The sequence below is a fragment of the Marmota flaviventris genome, unplaced genomic scaffold, assembly GCF_047511675.1.
Source record: "Marmota flaviventris isolate mMarFla1 unplaced genomic scaffold, mMarFla1.hap1 Scaffold_1063, whole genome shotgun sequence".
Lineage (NCBI taxonomy): Eukaryota > Metazoa > Chordata > Mammalia > Rodentia > Sciuridae > Marmota > Marmota flaviventris.
In genome coordinates this window covers 35206-58351 of record NW_027287729.1, presented here as the reverse complement: position 1 = coordinate 58351, position 23146 = coordinate 35206, and the positions used below count along the sequence as shown (strand labels likewise).

The window sequence follows — 23146 nt, the reverse complement described above, 5'->3', positions numbered from 1 at the left end:
TCTCAAAGATTCAGAAAAAGCATTTGACAAATACAGCATCCCTTCATGTTCAAAACACTAGAAAAACTAGGGATAACAGGAACATACCTCAACAATATAAAAGCTATCTATGCTAAGCCCCAGGCCAACATTATTCTAAATGAAGAAAACCTGAAAGCATTCCTTCTAAAAAATGGAATAAGACAGGGATGCCCTCTTTCATCACTCCTATTTAACACAGTTCTTGAAACTCTAGCCAGAGCAATTAGACAAAATAAATTAAAGGGATACAGATAGGAAAAAGAATTCAAATTATCACTATTTGCCGATGATATGATTGTATACCTAGAAGACCCAAAAAATTCCACCAGAAAACAACTAGAATAAATGAATTCAGCCAAGTAGCAGGATATAAAATCAACACCCATAAACCAAAAGCATTTCTGTACATCAGTGACAAATCCTCTGAAAGAGAAACTAGGAAAACTACTCATTTTACAATAGTCACAAAAAAAAATAAACAAAATACCTGGGAATCAATTTAACGAAAGAGGTGAAAGACCTCTACAATGAAAATTACAAAATGCTAAAGAGGACTCGGGATGTGGCTCAAGTGGTAGCGTGCTTGCCTGGCATGCATAAGGCACTGGGTTCGATCCTCAGCACCACATAAAGGAAAATAAAGATACTGTGTCACATAAAAAACTAAAAAACAAATATTTTTTTAAAATGCTAAAGAAAGAAATTAAAGAAGACCTTAGAAGATGGAAAGATCTACCTTGTTCCTGGATAGGCAGAATAAATATTTTCAAAATGACCATACTACCAAAAGCACTATATAGATTTAATGCAATTCCAATCAAAATCCCAATGACATTCCTCATGGAAATAGAAAAAGCAGTCATGAAATTCATCTGGAAAAATAAGAGACCCAGAATAACTAAAGCAATCCTTAGCAGGAAGGGTGAAGTAGGTGGCATCACTATACCAGACCTTAAACTATACTACAGAGCAACAGTAACAAAAACAGCATGATACTGGCACCAAAACAGACTTGTAGACCAATGGTGCAAAATAGAGAACACAGAGACCAACCCACATAATTACAGTTATTTTATATTAGACAAAGGTGCCAAAAACATATATTAAAGAAAAGATAGCCTCTTCAACAAATGGTGCTAGGAAAACTGGAAATCCATACACACAAAATGAAATTAAACCCCTATCTCTCACCGTGGACAAAACTCAACTCATAGTGGATCAAGGACCTAGGAATTAAAGCAGAGACCCTGTGCCTAACAGAAGATAAAGTAGGATAAAATGGATAATGGATAGAATCCATTTTGTCACATTAGGCCTGACTTCCTTAAAAAGATTCCTATAGCATTAAGAAATAAAATCAAGAATCAATAAATGGGATGGATTCAAACTAAAAAGCTTCTTCTCGCCAAAAGACAAAGTGAGATAAATAGAGTGAGGTGAATAAAGAGGTGAATAGAGCGCTTACGGTGAGGTGAACAGAGAGCCTACAGGATGGGAGCAAATTTTTACCACATGAACATCAGATAGAGCACTAATCTCTGGGATATATAAAGCACTCAAAATCTTAACACCCACCCCCCCAAAAAATCAATAAATGGGCCAAGGAACTGAACAGATATGACAAAATGTTCAACATCACCAGCAATTAGAGAAATGCAAATCAGAATGCAAATGCAAATCCAGTCAGAATGGCAGCTATCAAGAATACAAACAACAATAAGTGGTGGTAGGATGTGGGGGAAAAGACACACTCATACATTGCTGGTGGGACTGCAAATTGCAGCCAGTCTGGAAAGCAGTATAGAGACTCCTTGGAAAACTTGGAATGGAACCACCATTTGACCTAGCTATCCCACTCCTCGGTTTCGGTTTATACCCAAAGGACTTTTAAAAAGCGTATTATAGGGACACAGCCATATCAATGTATAAGAGCAACACAATTCACAATAGCAAAATTGTGAAACCAACCTAGATGCCCTTCAGTAGGTGAATGGATAAAGGAAATGTGGCATATATACACAATGAAATATTACTCAGCATTAAAAGAGAATAAAATCATGGCATTTGCAGGTAAATGGAGTTGAAGAATATTATGCCAAGTGAAGTAAGCCAATCCCAAAAAAACAAATGCCAAATGTTTTCTCTAATATGAGGATGCTGATCCATAATGGGGATTGGGGTGGGGAACATGGGAGGAATGGAGGAACTTTAGATAGGGCAAAGGGGAGATAGGGGAAGGGAGGGGGTCTAGGGGTAAGGAAGATGGTGGAATGAGATGAACATCAATACCCTAAGTACATGTATGATGACACAAATAGTGTGACTCTACTTTGTGCACAACCAGAGACAGGAAAAGTCGTGCTCTATATGTGTAATAGGAATCGAGGATGCATTCTGCTGTCATATATAACAAATTAGAAAAATTTTTAAAATGGTTCAAAAGAGGGAAAGGAAAGCAGAAATAAATTTCTATCAAAAGCATGTGAAATCCCAATCCCAGACACTAACTACACTGAGAATCACCCACTCATGTGAAAAGCCTTTGTAGAGGCTTAAAGTCAGGCAAGAATGATTATAAAGAAAAGATCAGCATCCTCATATTGTGGCAGCTACCAACTGATGTTACCTTCAATTACCACTTTCTCTCCTCTAAATAAAGTAGCAAAAAACAATATATAGGAAATTATCAGACCTGATAATCTTAGAGTCAAAAATTAACAGAATTCTTTGAAATCAATTAGGTAATACATATAGGAGTCATAAAAGTATTTTACACCTTTGGATCAATAATCCTACTTTTAAAAAATTTATAAGATTATGTTATTACAATAACATGCTACTATAATTATAATGGCATGATAATTTCATACATAGAAAAGGCTACATATACTGATTTGAGTTTTGCTGCAGTCCTCTTCAACAGTGGCAATATCAAAAGTGGCTTTAAAATAACCCCCAAGAATTAGAATGTAACACGTACATACTGTCAGTGTACTATTATGGAGCCACTAAAATGGGAATGAAGACCACCAGAAGACAATAAGCCTAAGCAACATTCTACATTTAAAATGTGAAAAATGCAATTCTCATTCTCTAAAATAGAGTGTAAAATCTTTAAAATATGCCAGAAACAATAAATATAATTCTTATTCTCTAAAAAGACCATAAACATCCTTGGATTTCTCTAATACAAAAGGCAGATATCCACTTCAAGTTATTGGTATGCCATGAGCCAGAGCTACCCTCCTACATTAAATAAGAACAAACCAGACAAAAATGGACACTGGACAGGCAGCAGCACCTGTGGCCCTCAAGAGAAGGGAAACAGAAGGAGGTGGGCCCTCTGCTGGCTTGGGGTTACTGCCCAGAGGGACTCCTGGACCTCCATGCCGTGAGGGGAAACTTGAAGAGCCTGGCAGTCTTTCCCAGTTAGAGACAGTGATGACAGCTCAGGGCAGCCAGGGTGGCTTGCAGCTACAAGGCAGACTACCAAAGAGGAGGAGGTTTCTCAAAGAGAGTTCTCAGACCTCCAGAGATTCACTTGAGACTACCAACAAGATGTAGAAGGACTATCCACAAGGAAATAAAAATATCCAGATTTTAAGAAATTCTGTGCCACATGATTTCAAATTTAGTGCAATCTTTTTCATGTTCACCCTTTGGTTATTGCTGTTATATAAAAATATTTCTTTTTTACTTCAGGAATCTGCAAGATATAAATTAAAAAACCAAATACATCTCAAGCTATATTTCTAAATGCCCTTTCTTGACTTACCAGATACTCATTAACTCCGATAATGAATGTAAGATTTAACTCAAAGAGGTGATCTTGTTATCTTTGTTCCAATAGGAATAAGAACCCTATCTAGCCACTCTGACAGAACCTTTCTACCCCTAATCTCATCATTTCAAATTATCAGATTTTATTATGCTACAAATCCAGAATAACTCCAGGCCACAAATAAACTTTACTAGCATCATTCAATGAGACTTCCATTACTGTAGCCAACCCATGATGATTTATATTCAAGGAAAATGGGTAGTAACTAAATTCTTCACAATTCATTTTCCCAGAATTCCTTTTAAAAAAATAATTAGGGTATATTATTCTTTCTGGCCATCTGGTTCTATACTACAAAAGGAAGCATTCAATTTTCTACTGTGACTTTAAACAAAATCACTCTAAAGCATTAACATTAGCATAAAACATATTTAATATCCTAAGAACAAAAGACATTTTCTTTGAAAGGACTGGGGAATAAAGTCTGAACAGTAGTTTAAACAACTCTGCACACTGAAACTTTTGCCTAAATCCCCAAATCCTTTTATAGCTTAGATAGGTACAAAAAAAGACTTAGAAAATTATACTTTCAGTGGTAATAATGAAACTGATGGAAATGCAACTATTATAAGTATATGAAACAAACTAGCTCCTCTTTATTCTAAGTGTGATTCCAAAAGTGACAATTTTCATAATAAAGTCACAAATGTATAGAAGACCTACCAATGTACCATTTGGAATACACTTAATAAAGCAGATCTAGAATGTCATTACCAAAGTACTAAATTACTCAAACCTGGTACATTTCCCAACTGCACCACTAAACGGGACAGAGAGGATTATTAAAAAGAGTGTCTCAGTGGACGACAGCACTTGCCTTGACAGTGGAGCCAGCATAAAGCCTCTGGGCCAGCAATCTTCCTGCCTGGATGGCCACTGGGGTAAGTTCCAGCTTTCCCTCCAATATATCACCAATGGCATAGATGTAAGGCACATTGGTCTGTTCTTCATCCGTAACAGGTATTTTGCCAGATCTGTAAATTCGTTTAGTTAAAAATTACCGTCCATTACCAATATCAACTAAATAGAACTAAATCCCCTTTCTCCCCATGAAGCCCAAAACTGACTCTGAGAACGATGTTCTAGTGTATTATTAAAAAGCTTAGAGGAACCAAAACGATTAGTGACAATCCTGTCCACTATTGTGAAAATCAAAGAAATAAGAAAACTATAGGAAACCTCTGTCCAGGCACACTACATTGTGTATACCTATAGACCCAGCTACTTGGGAGGCTGAGGCACGAGGATCACAAGTTCAATGCCAGCCAGGCAACTTAGCAAGACCCTTTATCAAAATAAAATTATTATAAGGAGGCTACAGATGTAGCTCAGAGGTAGAGTGCTGGGTTTGAGCCTATTAGTATGGCCAAAAAAAGAAACCTTACAGAGACAATTCTAAATTAAAATAACCAACAAAACAAAATAAATGCAGGAAACACTAATATGAGTGGCACTGAAGAGTGTTCTATTTTCTAAACCAAAAAACGGAACTCTCCAACTATGTTAAAAATAACTTTAAAATACTCTACAATTGATCAATGTTATGAATAAGTGAAATAGCATTGAATGACAATGTTTTTTCTTACTTTTCATTTATCTTCACCCCCACAGTTTCTAAGCCAATATTTCTTGTACAAGAATCTCTTCCTATTGCCAGCAGTACCTGAAAAATTAATACACTTTTTAAAAACCTTTGCATGAATTTTTCAGATTATTAAGCTAATACAGTTTCATTTCCCACTTAGTAATAAATACTTAATAATACAAGTTAAAACAGATTAAAACCCTCAATTAAAAAAAAAACCTCTCCAACATGATATAGCAAAAATAGCTCTTCGTTTCTTATTAATAATGAGAAAGAATTAATGCCTTAATAAACTCAGCCAAGTTTACAGACAAACACAACACACTCTATGACTGATTAAGTTATTTTCCAAGTGGCAGGTTGGGAGGTAAAAGGGACAGAGAAATTCTAACTCATTCAAAAACATCTGATACCTTTTTTAGCCATTTGATAAAACAATATTTTAAGTTAGTTACAGTAGAGAAAATATGAAGCCACCCTTTGTCAAAACAAATTATAATATCAGAAGTACTGAAGATATCTTAGAAGGGGCATCAGAATAAGTAATTTTAGAAGAAGTCACTGTAAGTACACAACAGAGAACCAAGAAGCATGTTACTTGCTTTCTGTTGGAATAGTGCCCTGGGCATCTCCTTACCGTATTATACTCTCCTTCAATGATTTCCTCACTATTGGTGGACTGAGCTGTCACCCTGAGTCGGCCTGGTGTCCCTGCTTCAATTTGTTCAATCTGCAAAAGTGATAAAGTTTTGATAGATGTTTATTAAGGAAAATAATTGTCTTCCCTGTCAATCTGGCTAACCCAAAGTTGAAATATAAAATCTGGCTTAAAAAGCATTTTATATCCCAATTACCTCACCTTCACATAATTAGGATGATATGAGATTCTTTTATTTAGCCCCTTCTTTGTCACAGCTTAACACTGCTTCTTAGAGAGGCTGTTTTCAAATAGTAAAGTTCAGAGGGAAAAACAGGTTTTTTTAAAAAAAAAAAAAGCCAGAGAATGTACAGGCCAGTCCCTAAAAATCAGACCAATATCTCAACTGCTTTTCCCATTTCCTATCTCATAATTCACCCAGAAGCTTTCACCATGGGAAAGTCACTACTGCTCAAATTCAGAGATTCCCTTCTGACTTCAGATCACTGACAACAAAGAACAGGTACTGAAGTAGATTATTAATAATTTTAATGACAGCTAGCAAGCTGTAAAAACCATAGTGGCAAAGAGATGTATGTGTTTCAATGGCTGTTAAGGAGGCAGAAAGGAATACATCTGTGCTACAGCAAGAGAATGAACATACCAACTTATTACAGGAAGGTGTCAAGGCTAATCCATTCTGGGTAACAATGACATAGAGGCACTGCCACCTGGAAACTTCCTCAAGTCTGTAGTTAACCTACTGTCTCTGAGTAACAGCCAATCATGGGCTTTTATAAAATATTTCCTGGAAGAAAACAATAAAACCACCTGCAATTTCTGCCCTACCTTTAAAATATAATCACTCTGTTTGGGAACATTCTTCAGGGTCATTTTACTTTTGACATCAATAACAGTAAAGATTCTCTTCTTGAATTCTCTTCCCTTCTTATATAGTTAAATCTCTTTTGAGTGCACTGGAAGTCTCTCCTGTTTAAACTAAAATTTCTCATCTTTGGAGAGGAATTCAATTGGTTCATATCTTATATTTGTTTCAAAATGGTAGGTAAAGAGCCTCATCCTATCGTTGCCCTTATTCACTTTGTACTCTAGCCAGGCTTTCTCTGTATCTAGACCAATTTTCCTCCCCAGAGCCTTTCTGTATACATTATAACCTCTGACCAAAATGTCCTGTTCTCCCACCTCTTCACAAAAGGCTCCTTCCACTCAGTACTTTACAGTACAGCAATAATTCACTACCCAGGCACTTTGATAATACTATTTAAGGAGGCACAGTCCACCAGGTTTTCAAAAGGATCCACAAACTCTCCAACTTTTAAGAGATTACACAGGAAGATTAACTTTTCTACCAGCAAAACCCACACATTCAGTTGTTTCTTACTCACAGCCTTAATGCAAATGTAGCCATCTACTTCCTAGAAACAGCAGACTTGCGATCCCCACAACAGTACTATGAAATGGATTCCCTTAGACTTCTTTTTATGCCAGGTACTGTTCCAATGGCTTAAAAGTTAGCTAATGTAATCCTCACCCAGAACTCAGAGATAATCATTATCTTTCTCACTTTACAAAAGAAACCGAGGCTCACAGACATTAAATGAACAAGTCATGTGGAAACTGACAAGATTTGAATATGGGTCATTCTTATCCCAAAGCTCATACTTTTACCCATCAGCAAAGAGACCCATGGCCATACAAAGAACTCAAGTCAAGTCACTGAAAGAGGAAACAAATAGCTAAAATTTCTAAACTTGACCACAATAGTCTATCCTGCACTAAAGGAAAGTATCACTAACTTATCCATTTTGTCACTCTCATATATCAAAACATTGTGGTAATGTTAACAAGGTCTCAGGTATAATTTGGCATATTTTAGGCCTTTGGAAATAAAGATCAAATGACCAAAAAAGAGCCCATAAAATGAAATGAAGTTAACTGTTTCCTGGAAAGCCAGAGTGACATAGTACATAATTTAATATATCACATACCCAGGGAAAAATGTCTCACAAAGAAAAACAAAGTCAGCCTACCCTTGAACCCTTATTTTTAAATCTCTAGTACATATGATGAAATAAAATACAGCAGACCAACATTATAAAAGAATGCAAAAACGGAAAGTTTTAATCAAGAAAGTACCAAAAGAGTAAGTTGACAAAGGCAGGTATTATTAATCCGTAAATAAGAGCAGAGTTATTTAAGCAGTGGGCAGGTACAAGCTTATTTCAATATATAAAAGGTGAGGAATCAGGACTCCCGAAGGTTTATAATGCCCAAATGATGTTTCCACTACCCAACCCTAACCCTCTGTTTGCCTTTCATCATGAGTACAAAATCAGTAAACCCATAGTCAACCCCACTTACTTTAATTGGTACAAACTGCTTTATAAACTTGATACCATGTTCTTCCATGTGTTCACCAATTTTATTGGCCATGTCCTGGTCAAATCCTCTCAGGAGAATGGACCGCACCATAACAGTGACATCCAAACCAATACCAGCAAGAAATCCAGCACATTCCAAAGCGACATAGGATGCTCCAACCACCAGGGTCTTACCCGGGCAGTAAGGTAAGGAAAATAGATCATCACTGAAAAGAATTTAAAGGGATAGGGAAAGAAGAAAGAAAATATAGAAAAAGGTTCATATATGAATAGTGACTAAACCAAATAAGAACAAGAAATTATTAATATTATAAACATTCAATTAGCTACACATGAGAAGTTTTTATAAAATCTTAAGATATTCTCCCTTTCTTGCTAGTTTCTTTCAGAGTAGCTCAAGCCCAGTTGCTAAACAGAGCAAACCATTTACTTCCTGACAACATTCCAACCTACACCCACATGATTTAACTGCGTGAAACACATAATACAGTTGCAAACCCAAACCCCACCTTCAGCTTCTGTCAAAGGTAAAAAGCCTATGTTATTTCTCTCTTGGAATATCGATTATTAAGAGCAGAGAAAACAGGGTGTGGTGGCACAAGCCTGTAATCCCAGCTGCTAAGGATGCTGAAGCAAGAGGATCGTGAGTTCAAAGCCAGCCACAGCAAAAGCGAGGCCCTAAGCAATTCAGTGAGACCCCATCTCTAAATAAAATATAAAACAGGGCTGGGGATGTGGCTCAGTGGCTGAGTGCCCCTGAGTTCAATCCCTGGTACAAAAAAAAATAAGTGAAGAAAAAGGTGAGAAAATTTTTCAAAATCTTGTTTTTATAATATTAAAATAAGTATAAATATGAGTAAAACATGATGAAAATCTTACAGTTAAGAGAATACATAAGTCATATAAGATATCATTAAAGCATTGTTAAAAATGAGTTTTTAACCAGGCGCATTAGTGCACACCTGTAATCCCAGCAGCTCGGGAAACAGAGGCAGGAGGACAGAAAGTTCAAAGCCAGCCTCATCAACTTAGCAAGACCCCAAGCAACTCAGTGAGAATAAGAAAAAGGGCTGGGCATGTGGCTCAGTGGCTAAGGCCCCTGGGTTCAATTCCTGGTACCAAAAAAAAAAAAAGTTTTTAAAATATGAAAATCAGCAGTAGAATGACAGACTTCATTACCCTATATACCTGTGTGATTGTGTTACTGGTGTGACTCAGCACCATGTACAGCCACAGGAATGAGAAGGTGTGCTCCATTTGTGTACAATGTGTCAAAATGCATTCTACTGTCATGTAAAACTAATTAGAACAAATTAAAAATATATATAAAAAGCAAGCTGGGCAAGTAGCATGGGCCTATAATCCAGGTACTCAGGAGCCTGAGGGAAAAGGATCACATGAACCCCGGGAGTTTGAGACCAGCCTGGGCAACATAGTGAGACCATGTCAAAAAAGACAGGAAAGGAGGGAGGAAAGAAGGAGGAAGAGGAATGCTGGAGGGAAGTGGAGGGAAGAGTAGGGTAGGGTATCTGTTGAGACTAACGTTTGTGCCCATTCCCCCCACCAAAATTCACATGTTGAAGTCCTAGCCCCCAAGAGAAGATGGTGCTAAGAGGCGGAGTCCTTCATAGGTGATCAGGTCATGAAGGCGGAGCTCTAGTGTCTTGATGAAAGACAGAGAGCTGCCTGTGCAGCTTCTACCAGGTAAGAACACAGAAAGAAGATGCCATCTACAAACAAAGCAACAGACCCTCAGCAGACACGGAATCTGCCCACACCTTGATCACCTGACCTTGGTCTTCCCAACCTCCAGAACTATGAGAAATGAATTTCTGGTATTTCAGCTACCCAGATTAAGTTAGTTGTTACAGCAGCCCAAGCAGACTATGACAGCACTTCCAAGACAGCCATGACAACATGTGCCACCTGGGCTGCTCTGGATGAGGCAGAGATAATTTCAAACACAAACAAGAATGTATCTATATACAAGTATGTTAGCAGTGATGTTAATATTGACTTTAAATGGCAGAATGACCAATGCTTGTAGTTTTCAATTTTAAAAACATTTGTATTTAACCTTACCTGCTGATGCAGTACTCCTTGTCCCCGGGGATGCCCAAGTAACGTGGCCTTTCACCAGTGGCAATGAGAAATCGCTCTGCTGAATAAAATTTTTCTTTGCCTTTGTTATTTGTTGCCTACAAAAGAACCCAATACATCAACTCTAATAAGTAATGAGTTCTTAAAATTAACTTAAAAGTTAACAAAGACTTGTTCTTCAGTGTTTCATTTGAGCCACATAAAAATTTGATGATTCATTAAGAAAGAGATATTAAGGTCACAATGCTAGCAAATGATAGAGCCAAGCCTGAAATCCAGGTAATCTGGCCCAGTATGCTGACACTCCACCACACCCCCACAGACGTCAAAATCACCAAACTGGACAGTCTGGGTCACAGTGACTTGCACTTTTATTATAATACTTTTAATATTATAACTCTTTTTCTCCCCAGCACCAACCAAAGCTTAAAAAAAAAAAAAAAAGTTACAGAGGATGCTGCTTTTATAATTACCTTAATCCTATGAGGTCCGATAAATTGCCCAAAAGCGTTCTCATAGACCACCTTTTTCTCCCGTAGAGCTACACGGTAGCCCCAGTTCAGAGAGCCAATGTGATTCTGTACAGCTTCTGTCATTTTTTCCCAGTCATGTTTAACTGTGTAAGAAAGTAAGACATTTAGCTTTTCAACTGCCCAACAAACATATGAGTTTCTCAGTAACTACAAACATGGAATAAAGAGAGTAGAGCTTGTAGTCTACAAGAAGAGGTTCTTCATTTTGAGCACATGAGCTACCTTTTCATTTTCAATATTCTTTCCCTTTTAGAAGACCACCATACATTTAATATAATTAATGCAAGACTTCCTGCCAAGAGGACTATGTGCTTGGGGTGGAGGACGCTGCAGGGAACCTGGACCAGCCAGCCTGCCTGCCTGTCAACCAGGAATGGACAATAGCATACCTCACCCCATCTAACTGCAACAATTACCAAACTCTTTTTATGTTCCTCTTTCTTTCTTCTTAACTAGAGTACTGTATCCAAAGTTAATCCCAGACATATACCATTGGTGGTCACAGTGATTGAGGGATGCCCCTAACATTTAATGCCCAGCCAGCCAGTGATGCTAACTATTTTTCTTCATCTACCACAGAGCTGTCCAGCCCAAAGTGCCAGTAATATCACTACCACAGAGAAACAATAAGCTAGGTCAAAGGGAAAAATCATGTCTGAAATTTTATAAGTATAAAACTACTAAGTGGATTGTACTCTGCTAATCCTATAGGAAAGACCATATTCTAAAATAAGACATAGTTAGAATTAGGTAATAGCACCAATAAATTTCATGATTTCAATGACCAAAATTCAAATTCAATGATTAGACTCAACACTTCTATTAAAGCCTTCCTTTTGTGGCTTAGGCCCAGTCTGATTTCCAAACTCCTCAAATCTCTTTTCCCTACATAGGTTCCTTCACCTTGGGGAACAGCAGATAGCCACCCTTAGCCTCAGTGTCTAGTATGATTGTACTCAAACAGAAGGAATTTCAAAAAGTCTGGGATACCAGTTTTGGATTCAGCATTAAAGCACTTGATCTGCTCCTATGGTCTTGGTCTTGTGGTCCCTTCTGAGTGTCTTGTAACATTCAGATTCCCACCTTATATGCTACTAGTGGTAACTGGACTCTGGGACATACATGGAACTCCAGTTCGCTAGGGTGCCCTGCCTTCTGATAATACCCCAAACCCACCACCTATCAGTGTTCCCAAACACTACCAGGACCCTACACACCCACACTCTGTCCACCTACTGGCATAGCCTCAGCATCTCTCCTAGGCCTCCTGATACCATTGGCTGTTCTACTAGCCGAAATGCGTTGCTAAACCTCTAGAATGCAGATTCCAGCAGGCAGGCAGAATGCATTTGCACCTAAGTGTGCCCTTCTGCACACAGCAGTGGATCTTAGTCAAATCTCCTAGTTTACTCTCTTCCACTACAGAGAGCCAGGCCACACCTTAGGTTGAACTACAGTAACCATACTAACAGAACTGCGTCATCACTTTTAACATGTCGGGCACATCTTCTCACTTAAGCCTCAAAGCACCCCAGGGAGCAGGAATTACTCCTGTTATATATCCAGGAAAACAAAGACAGGAATACCAAGGTCACACACCCATCAGTGGCAGTCACATGCCATGTAAAACACCAGGTATATGATGAGGATATATCCCCAAATTCTGCAAGCCCGACTGTGAACAATGATCTTATTTTCTACATAATGACAATGGGATCCTAAACCTTTTCAAATACTTCAATTTTAAAACACACATTTCATTCTTGAGCATAAAAGTACTCAAATGGATAACCCTAAGCAATATAAAGCCAACCAATCTTCCAGAAAGGACCAATTCATCCAGCTTGAATTACTGAGCTCAAAATGTTTTTTTAGGATCTATGACTTTCTCTGTGTATCAGTTTGAAACTTTAGGAAAAAGGCAGATCTCAGGTCTGGACCTGCCAGCTGTGGGGTGACTGTCACTCTCCTGGTCATGAGATTCAGCTGTTGGCTTGGTTCAGGTCCCTGTCCTCCCTCAGCATGCTGGGTGCTATCTGCAGTGTCAGACACAGTGTTTCTAGAAAACAAAAGAGCTGTTGTTTGATCAAGGACATGAGATTAGATGTGTTCCTATTCTAAAAATATAAAATAACACTTCAAAATTCATTTAGTAGGAAGCACCAATCAGTAGCCTCTCTAAAGGTTTTGGTCTCATTTGAAAAAAACACCTCCAAGTTTCTTTCTAGCTCTAAGACCTAGTGAAATAAAGTAATGTTTATCTGCATCTCTTTATTCCTCGCCACAATTATTTTACCACCAAAAGGAGGGAGGATAAGCACTGTTTCCTCAGTGGTAGATCCTGACAGGCACAGTATGCCATTTTATTTCAGAACAAAGATTTGATGAGAAGGGCTGAAGCAGCAAGCATTCTCTACTGAAAAGTGCAAGAATTGAGTGTAGTTCTTCAGCTGTTCTCAAAGACTCTGGAGTTGCTGCTGCTGACAAGCACAGGAATCGTGAGGTTAAAACAGAAAATCACGTATTTCTATCTTAAAAAGACCTTAAGGAGGAAGAAACACAAAGGAGGTAAGATAGTTAAATCAGTTGGATAAATAATGTATAAAGGATAGACAAATTTGATTTGATTCAAGTTTTCAAACCCCAGGAAATTCAGGGAGTCTGAACTGTGCTAGTATTGGCTCCTTATTATCTTATTTGTTGTACATTTATTAGTTTTTTATTCTATAACTAGAAATAAATAAAAAATATGCATGGCTATTTCATATTGTTGTTACATTACAGCCACAGAAACATTCTTTTGCTGTAAAGATCTGTCAATCTGCTAAGTTATACATCATTCCCTACCTGATTGCTTAGTTTATTACAATTATTTTTAGTTGGTCCCACTAATAGAATCCACATTCAGCAGTGGCCTATTCTTTTCTTTTTCAAACGAATAACCAGTATCCTTTAAAGATTCTAAAGTCACATTACATAAATTTCCCTACATTCTTAACTACATTAAGCAATCCTGTTCCACTGACTACATTATTTTTTTTCTTAAGAGTTGATAGCTAAAGACTAACATCAACAAGTACTACACACAAACCTGAGTGCTGGACACTATATAGATGATTAATACTCCTGTTATCTAACTTTCACCAGAAGAATTTCTGGAATTAAAAAAAAAAAAAAAAAAAGACAGAAAGAAATCCAGTCAAGAAAAGGAAGAAAAACCATGTTGCTAACTGGATGTGTTCACAGCAGTGTCCAGGAGGGGAAGGGCGCTACCTGGCAGGCCAGGCAGGAATGACCGCCTCCAGACAGGAGTGAGCAACTTAGAGAGGAGAGGGAGAGGGCAGAGTATGGCAATTAGGTATCAAACTCATGCTTCCTAGGTCAGCTGAGTTTACTCAATTCTCTTTTCTTTAGGCAAAAAAAATTAAAATGGGGTTCAGAACAAAAAAATGAAAAACTCTCAGGTCTCCAAAAGCTGTGCACAGAAAGCAGACTTGAAAGGGTCCCAGGAAACAGGTGATACTGATCTAAGAAAATCTGAATAATTCATATAACTGTACCAGGCCTCACTTTATTCTTCCACCAAAGAATGCAATCTACTTTCTAAAGTCACAGATTCCTTCCTCAATTTGTCTAGGGTTTCTAGAGAATTCTAAGTATTTTTAATGCAACAAAGTCTAAATGTTCCCTCCAAAACAAACAATACCTCTCCTAAGACCTGCTTTGGAGAAAAATTCAATAGCTTCAAAACAAAGCCCATCAGATACGATCTGCACTTCCTTCACATTACAAACACTGTGTGACCTCTTTCACACACTGGGAGATTCATTTGAAAGAATTCTAGGTTTCTAAGTAGAAATGCCATATTAAATATCTGTTCTTACTATACTATGTAGCTATCTGACAAAGGATAATTGCAGTGACTTTGTCAACGAACAAATGTAAACAATAAGAACAACTTCCAGGGTGTTTGCTAGCTTCACATTTCCAGATAGCAGTTCAAACCCCCAAAAGCACAAACAGAAGAGGAGCTTTCTCACTCCCATACCATTGTCCTCAAAGTTCCAGCCATAGTTGCGAGAGTCTTTCAGGGCTTGTCCTAACAAAGCTGCTTGGTGCATTAGTTTTTTAGGTATGCAACCCACATTCACACACGTTCCTCCAAGACCTGCAACAACATTAAAAATTAAAATTTTACTATGTGCACACACCCCCCATCCTTACCATCAAACCCATATGCAGAAATGACCAAGAGTGGTTATGCTAAGCATGGCTTAACTGCAGTGGTTCTGAAACCACACACAAAAAACTGTTAACTTATGTGCATTTTATTTTCTTAAGGAGGCTTTCACTGGATTCTCCAAAGGACTCATGTCCCATCTCCCTCACCCCTACCCCTTCAAAATAGCACAATATCTCTAAGCTTAAACAGCACTGTGATAGCTTGTTTCCCATTAAAATAAGATGAAGGCAGGTGGAGAGGTTGCCAAAATAAAATCAATCAGCATGCAAGACAACACTGGACTTCGAAGCTCAAAGCTATGTCCTCTAAGAACACTACCAAGAGTTCTGTGGAGGTAGGCACTGCAGGGTAAGGGACATACCTAGTACCAAGAACAGTGCCCAGCACAGGATTGACATTTAAGTTTTTGCTAAATGGATAAATGAGAAATTGTGATATTGCCGTACCTAGATTTCTGCTTCTTGCCTCCTTCTTATGCAAGCAGCCAAGTAATCTTCATAGAATTTACCTACTACATTACTCTCCTGCCTTAAACTCCTCAAAGGTTTCCCACTATGCATTGATTAGTTCAAAGTTCTCATCTTGGCCTGCAAAGCCCTCATGCTACCTCCAGGTCCTACCACTCATGCTAGAAGGATGAAGGGCTCTTATGTACCTCAGGGCCTTTGAATGTACCACTATGAAACAGAGAAAAGCGGCCTGGAGGGTATGCCTCAGCTTCTGGTATAGGGAGTTCATTCTTACTTTTTAAGGCTTTGCCTAACTGCCATCTCTTCAGTAGCCTTCCTTGATAATTTTCTCAAAGTCAAAACTCTCCTTTACCCAGTTCTTCTCTATCCCATTATAAAAAAAAAAAAAAAAAAAAAATTTCAGGACCACTTATCACAATTTGTGAAGTCCTTGCTTGTTTTTAATCTTCACACCAAAATGTAGGTGCCACAGGGGGCAGAAATTTCTTTCATATTGTGACAATCTAAGCTATATTCCCCAGGACACTGGTTCTTAAATCATCAGAATTTATTTAATCAATGAATAATAAAAATAAAATTCCCCAAGACAGAAGCAGCAAGGCTGCCCATTCTGATTCTAGTTTTTATTTGAATGTAGAAAGTGGATTTAAAACAGGAAGTTTTAAAAGGTTTTACATTTTTCACTTATTAACCCCCTAAATACATTAAACTGCACAAATGTTTACCATAAGGCATAGCTTGTGCAAAAGGTTTCTATCTTGGCTATGCTAAAGAACCTGGATTTTTTAGCATTTAAGCCAAGTCACTTTAACTTGGCTCAAATGAAAGAGATATGCTGTTGGTTTTTGTTTGTCTCAGTGGGTTTTAGGAGCTACTTAGATCATTGCTAGGGAAAAACTGACTTCTACAAAACCACTTCTGAACTACTTTAGGAGCTTACCCCATCTAGTTCCAAGAGGGGTTGGAGTGACAAAATCCAAGACCATAACCTTCTTGTCATATTTGGCTGCCTCCTGGAAAACAAAATTACTAAAATGAGTTGAAAGAGTTAATATAATAAGTGGGCAATGGGCTGCTAACATCGATGTTGTTTTATTAAGCTATAATGCCTAAGGCATAACCAATTATTTATACAAGGGAATTTCATGTACCATGACTTTTCAACTCCAAGATAAAAACTAAGATCCTCAGATAGGCCAGGTGTGGGGCTCATGCCTGTAACTCTAGCGGCTCGGGAGACTGAGGCAGGAAGATCTTCCAAGTTCAAAGTCAGCCTCAGCAACAACTTAGCTAGACCTTAAGCAACTTAGTGAGACCTTGTCTCTAAATAAAATAAAAAAAAAGGACTGGAGATATGGCTCAGTGGTTAAGTACCCCTGAGTTCAATCCCCAGTACCTTAAAAAAAACACACACACACACACACACAAAAAAAAAAAAAAACACTCAGTTGTGAGGGCAGCTTTAAAGATTAGGCAGATTCCAGTTATAAAATCGTTGGAACTGGATAGAAACCCTAGAATCCTCTTACATAATTCTACTCAAACAATAGTAGATTAAGCAACAATCTGAAAAAAAAAAAAAAAAAGTGGCCATTCAAGTGCTACAGAGCTGGTACAGCCAATTTATTGACAGCTACAGCCCTTCAAAGTCTCCAAATATATTTTTTGGGGAATGAAGACAACATTCAGGTTCATTTGAGTAACTTCTGCCTTTCTCGGGGACTAAGTTTATACGCTGGCAACTAAACCTCTAATGGTTAAGAGGACAGAGTCCCTGCGCACCACTTCCAGAGTAAATTACATCAGGTACTATTCCTGAATTGCTTTCAGCGAAGTGTCACTTCATGCTAGACACTGCCCTGCTCCTAATTTGGTCAGCTTCATGTGAATCTACCACCTTTCCTACATGACCACAAACTATACATTAAGGGAGTATAAACCACGTCATCTTTGAAAGAACCTGGTAGAAAGGATGACAGGGCTAAGGTCCTCACATGGGCAGTGGATCTAGGTTTAGGGCCAGGAGCCCCACTCCTAACCTGGACCTATACATCCTCTTCCCAGTCACATCCAGTCCTCGGTGAGAGGTTATTCTCTTGGATCACCCTCATCTACACTGGAGGCAAATACTTAAGTTTTAAAAATCTAGCTCTTCCTCTTCTTTCTTCTAGGGACACAAGGGATTGAGAACAAGTAAATCATCAAACTGAAAAAAAATCTAATACAAGTATTAATGATAAATATATTTGTTTAATTTCAAACCATTTCCACAAAACACCCTTATTAGCTTTGAAAGAAAAAAAAAAAATCAACCAAACTTAAATGAAAATGTGTTCTAAGCATGGGCCCAGTACTATATCAAGAACACGTATTTCAATTTGGAAAGGCAATTTATAATTATGGTCCCTTAACATGTACCACTCAAAGTTAATGTGAAAAATACAAAAGGGCCTCAAACCAATTACATAGAGGACGGGGGAACTGTCATAGACAGGAATACTCCAAACATAACCCAGATGATACACAACACAAGGAGCCTTGCCTTGGCAGCAGCCAGTCCTCCTGAGCCACCTCCAATGATGATAAGGTCGAAGTCATAGGATTCGGGAAGATCCTCAGAGCCATTCATTTTCAGTTGCTGTTGAAGACTGTCCTCACAAGCCTAAAGAAAAACAATGGAAAATAATTTTAATTTAACTTAAAAGCAACAATATCTAAAAAGTTTGTAAGACATTCTTCCTTTTGGAAAGCAAAAGGAATTTTCAAAGAAAAAAATGTTATTTGACTTCTATTATAGTTCATGAAGAGAAATATTCCACCTTCCTTCAAGCGGGGTCAGTGCTTGCTTGCTTTTGGGTTCCGATCCTGGAGGACTGGCTCCAGTCAGCGCCCTCTTGTGCCACACTCTTCTTTCAAGTGTTCGTGGAATACTTCTACATGGGGAAGTCCTGGCAGCACAACCAAAGCAACTTTGACCTAAACTTAGTTTGAGCATCCTAGAATTTTGAAACTAAATTTTAAATTAGGTTTTTAAAAACATTTGTACAGTGTGTTTTTAATGGAGCCATCAATATAGTTTAGTAATCATCTTTACTTTCTAAGTCAAACGTGCAGTGAATGGGTTAAAGTCTCAGACCAAGATAGGGGCCTGGTAAAGTGTGGGTAAAATTATTTCAATGTAGCAATTTTAAAGTCAGTCAAATATTTAAGACTTTTCTATAATTTTAGCTGAAGCATTAAAAATCTGGAAATTCGGATTAATCAAGTTATATATACATGCATGAATATGATATAATGAACCCCACTCTAACACAATTATAAAAAACTGTTTAAAAAGTTTAAAAGAAAAAAAAACTAAAAATCCAGAAAAATTGATTGACATTGACCTGCATGAAAAATATAAGAAAAGAAGTCTCTGCTTTTCAAGGTATCTTATGGTTGTTTTTACAGTATTTGGGATAGAAACTAGTGCCTCATGTATGCTAGGTAAATACTCAACCACTGCCAGGCATTTTAAATAAATATGGCTCTGTCTAGTTCAATCCTTTCATCTGCATATACTTGAAGTCTCCTATATTTATTTATGCTAGAGAAGCGCTCTACCACTGAGCCACAATCCCAGCCCTGAAGTCTCCTATATTATTTCGTTTTCATATTCTATGCAATAGGCTTTATAAATTTAGGTTTTTGACTCTCGATTCTCAAAAATCCAATCATTCTACTATTATTTCATATTACCTTTTATTAAAATAAAAATCTGTGCTAAGGAGAGGACTGAAAAAGCTGAAGAACACAAACAAAATGTTTTTTTAAACATAAAGTTTTAACCTTAATAGCCAAAAAATTCCCAAACTTACCAGCCCAGACTGCATATTTTTCTCCTGCCTACAATCAGGTGTAGCGGATGAAAGGCAGGACTTGGGGCCAGCAAAACAGGGTGCTTGGGATGTGGAAGGGGGTGCAGTTGAGGAATGTGGAAGAGGAGGCTCAGCCCTGCAGGTGTCCCCAGGCAGCATGCCAGGTGCACATGGTGACTCAGGGGCCAGAGGGACAGTCCAGCAACAGTGGGGACAAGACCATATCACCCTGATAGTCTGCACAAAAGGTCTAATGCCAGAAGCTGGTAGGCACAGCCAGTATCCATCAACTGGCATCATGGCTGAGGCTGCTCCTTCAATGCAGGGCACTGTGGGGGAAAACAAGTTGGTAATGACAGCCATTCAGAGCAAAGGACCAGAATGAGCTTCATGTAACAAGTGCTACTCCCTCAGTCTCACAGAGCAGGAGAATGACTTGCAAATAGACATAGCTGGATGTTCTTGAAAAAATAACCTCATTTTATCTGCATAGACTGTTGAATAATCGCTGTCTAAATGAAACCACCAATTCTGGGAAAGTCCTGCTTCCAACATACCTACCTAGTTCAACAAATGAAAGAAAATGTATCCTTGTGCTGAAAAGCTGAAAGTAGCCCTCACCAACTTAATCATCAGTGTTAGAAAAAATTCTGTTGCTGACCTGGGTTCTTGTATTTCAAGCTCAAAATCAAATTCTATCAACCAGTGCACAGATTTTATAAAGGCGGCACTGAGCAAGCATGAACTAATTTTTAGCTCTTGTAAAGTAAAATCAGTAACACAGGCCTTTTGTTGACCCTAGAACCAAACATTATGTTTTTAAATTTTAAACCAATTTAAAATTAAAATTGTTGTCATTCAGTTCAAGGTAAATCTCACCTGAAAGATAAATACGATAGAGGGCAGAGGGCAAGTTCTTCCAGGCAGCACAAGAGGGTAAGGAGTGGCATGAATGAGTGCCCCACTCTCCTCCAGCTACAAATGCTAGAAACAATGGCTGCTGACTGAGGGGGTGCATTCTCAAACCTGTCCGGCTCAGGACCCTTTTATAATCTGAAATTATTTAGGACATCCAAGAATTTTTGTTTATGTGGATTCTAGCTATTAACATTTACTACATTAGAGATTAAAACTAAGAAAATTTAAATTTATTAATTAATTTAAAATTAATATACCCACTGTGTGCTAAAAGGAACATTATTTTTGTTTAAATTAGTGAGTGACATTTTTAAATATCTTTGCAATTCCCTTTAATGTCTGGATTAACAACATTCATTATCTGCTTCCCTCCTCTACTGATTTACTGCAACATCACCTGTTGTGTAGTCTCTGGAAAACTCCACAGCACACTTGAGTGAAAAGGCAAGTAGCATCCTAGTATTATGAAAACAATTTTGACCTCAAAGTCAAGGGACATGTATGAGGTGATGTTCAAAGTTCAAAACAACTTAGAACAAAACACTTGAGTACTACCTTCTAACTTGGTTACATACACCCAAGAGGCTGCCGTTTTCTCACACATAAAATTAAAAACATGGAAAAAATTTTGAAAAATATAAGGAGTCTAGCATAATGGTTTAAGAACCATTATGACTTGCAACTTAAGTATGATCTTATGCTAGATGCTTAAATCCTCCTGCCTTGCTTTTCCTGTTTGCAAAAACAAGGGACTACTTCATAGGGGTTTGGGTGAATCAGACAATCCATGTAAATGCAGAACAGTGCCCAGAACACAGCAAGTCTTTAACATGGTAGCTAAATAGCAAGGGACAGTGGAAGTATTTTGTCGAAGTGGCACAGTTGGGTAAAAGAGCTAAACAATTTAGAGCAACATCCCAAATGTTCTAAATTGCTTAAATTTCATGTTTTATACCTCATATGCAAAATAAGCAGCCTGACTTTTCTTAATGCCATAGATGCTCATGTCTAGTCTATTAAAAACCCAAACAACAAACTCAGCAGTTTGTATAGAACCTATACCAGATCCAGCTGCTTATCTTCTTTGAAACCTGATGGCTGTCGGACTTGTACTGTAGCAGCCACTGGGATGTACCTCAGGCCTTTCTTGCTTTGGATTATGAACTAGGAAAGCAATAAAGGGAAACTGCAAGTTAAATGCTACAGGTTCTCTAGAAAAGACTAGGTCTATGACAGGGCCAAGGCAACAGATCTGTTTTTCCAAAGCCTTGACATTAAGAATGGTTCTTATATTTTTAAATGGTTGGAGAGGAAAAGAGTAATAATTCAAAATAAAAATTACATTAAATTCAAATTTTACTATCCACAAATAAGATTTTATTGGAAAATAACCATACCCATTTATTTCCAAATTGTCTATACTTTTCTTTTTCAATAGCAGAATTGATTATAGATTGCAACAGAGGCCACATAGCCCACAAAGCTTAAAATACTATCTGGCTTTTCACAGAAAAAAACTTGCCAAGCCCTGGTCTGGGGAAATTTTGAGTTTGTCAGTGGGTGGTAGTGGACAGAAAATAACAGCAACACTGAAGTGAGTGCAAATCAAAAAATCACCTCATTGTTCAGGGAAGGAGAGATGCTTCCTCTAAGGAGAAATTAGAAAGTTGGCTGTCCACGACCAATTATCTAGATATATAGCTAGCATATGACTACAATGTCTAGAACCATGGTAATGTTTCACCTGTACTCTGTGTCAAGTATTCTGGTAAATGACTGCAGGTACCACATTGATTACCTCCTTCCGGAGCTTTTCTATCCTATCTGAAAGTCAATTCAACCAATATCCCAGCAGTGTTTCTTTGGTACAACGGTCATTCACAAAAATGTTGCTGTCTTTTCCTCAGTGACTCCCCCGACATAAGAGCATGAATCCCTATAACCTGTGAATGTTACCTTTAAAAGGACTTTGGAGATGTGACTAAGAATCTGGAGATGGGATTTTCTAGAATTATCCCAGCAGGCTCAATGTAATCACAAAAGTCCTTGTAAGAGGGAGGCAGAGAAATGACTACAGTAGCTGGAGATGTGTTCACAGAAGAGACGGCACTGCCAGTTTTGAAAGTGTTCTGTACAGGTGGCCTCCAGAAATTGAAAAGACAAAGAATGAGGTTCTCCCTCAGAGCTTCCAGAAAGAACCAGACTTGCTGATGCCTTGATTTTGGCTCAGCCAACCCAATTCTGGTTGGACATCCAACCTCCAGAACTATAAGATAGTTAGTATTGCTTCCACTCACTGTTTGGTTACAGCAATGATAAATGAATATACCCTCTAAAATAGAAACACAATTTTCTGGCACCACTTTTTCTCCAGGCCTAGAGCAGTGTCTGGCACCATTTGTGCAGATTCCAGTTACTTGGCAATGAATTCTCCAGAAGACAGACAAGGGATCTAGAAGTATAAGGAGGACTGGGTTGTGCCTCCTTGGTAGAGCGTTTGCCTAGCATGTGTGAGGCACTGGGTTCTATCTTCAGCACC

At 38.0% G+C, this 23146-nt stretch overlaps 1 protein-coding gene across 2 annotated transcripts in view; it reads right to left on the bottom strand.

Moving 5' to 3' along the window:
* LOC139701306 (thioredoxin reductase 1, cytoplasmic) overlaps nt 1-23146 on the bottom strand; it is a 58360-nt gene that overhangs the window by 20643 nt on the left and 14571 nt on the right. For both annotated transcript variants that reach the window (XM_071607183.1, XM_071607182.1), the window contains exons 2-10: nt 18375-18494; nt 16773-16845; nt 15168-15287; nt 11060-11202; nt 10569-10684; nt 8467-8692; nt 6085-6177; nt 5449-5525; nt 4680-4836 (exon numbers count right to left, since the gene is read on the bottom strand). In XM_071607183.1, the coding sequence (XP_071463284.1) occupies nt 4680-4836; nt 5449-5525; nt 6085-6177; nt 8467-8692; nt 10569-10684; nt 11060-11202; nt 15168-15287; nt 16773-16845; nt 18375-18461 (1092 nt within the window). In that variant the 5' untranslated portion in view covers nt 18462-18494. The remainder of the gene's footprint in view (nt 1-4679; nt 4837-5448; nt 5526-6084; nt 6178-8466; nt 8693-10568; nt 10685-11059; nt 11203-15167; nt 15288-16772; nt 16846-18374; nt 18495-23146) is intronic.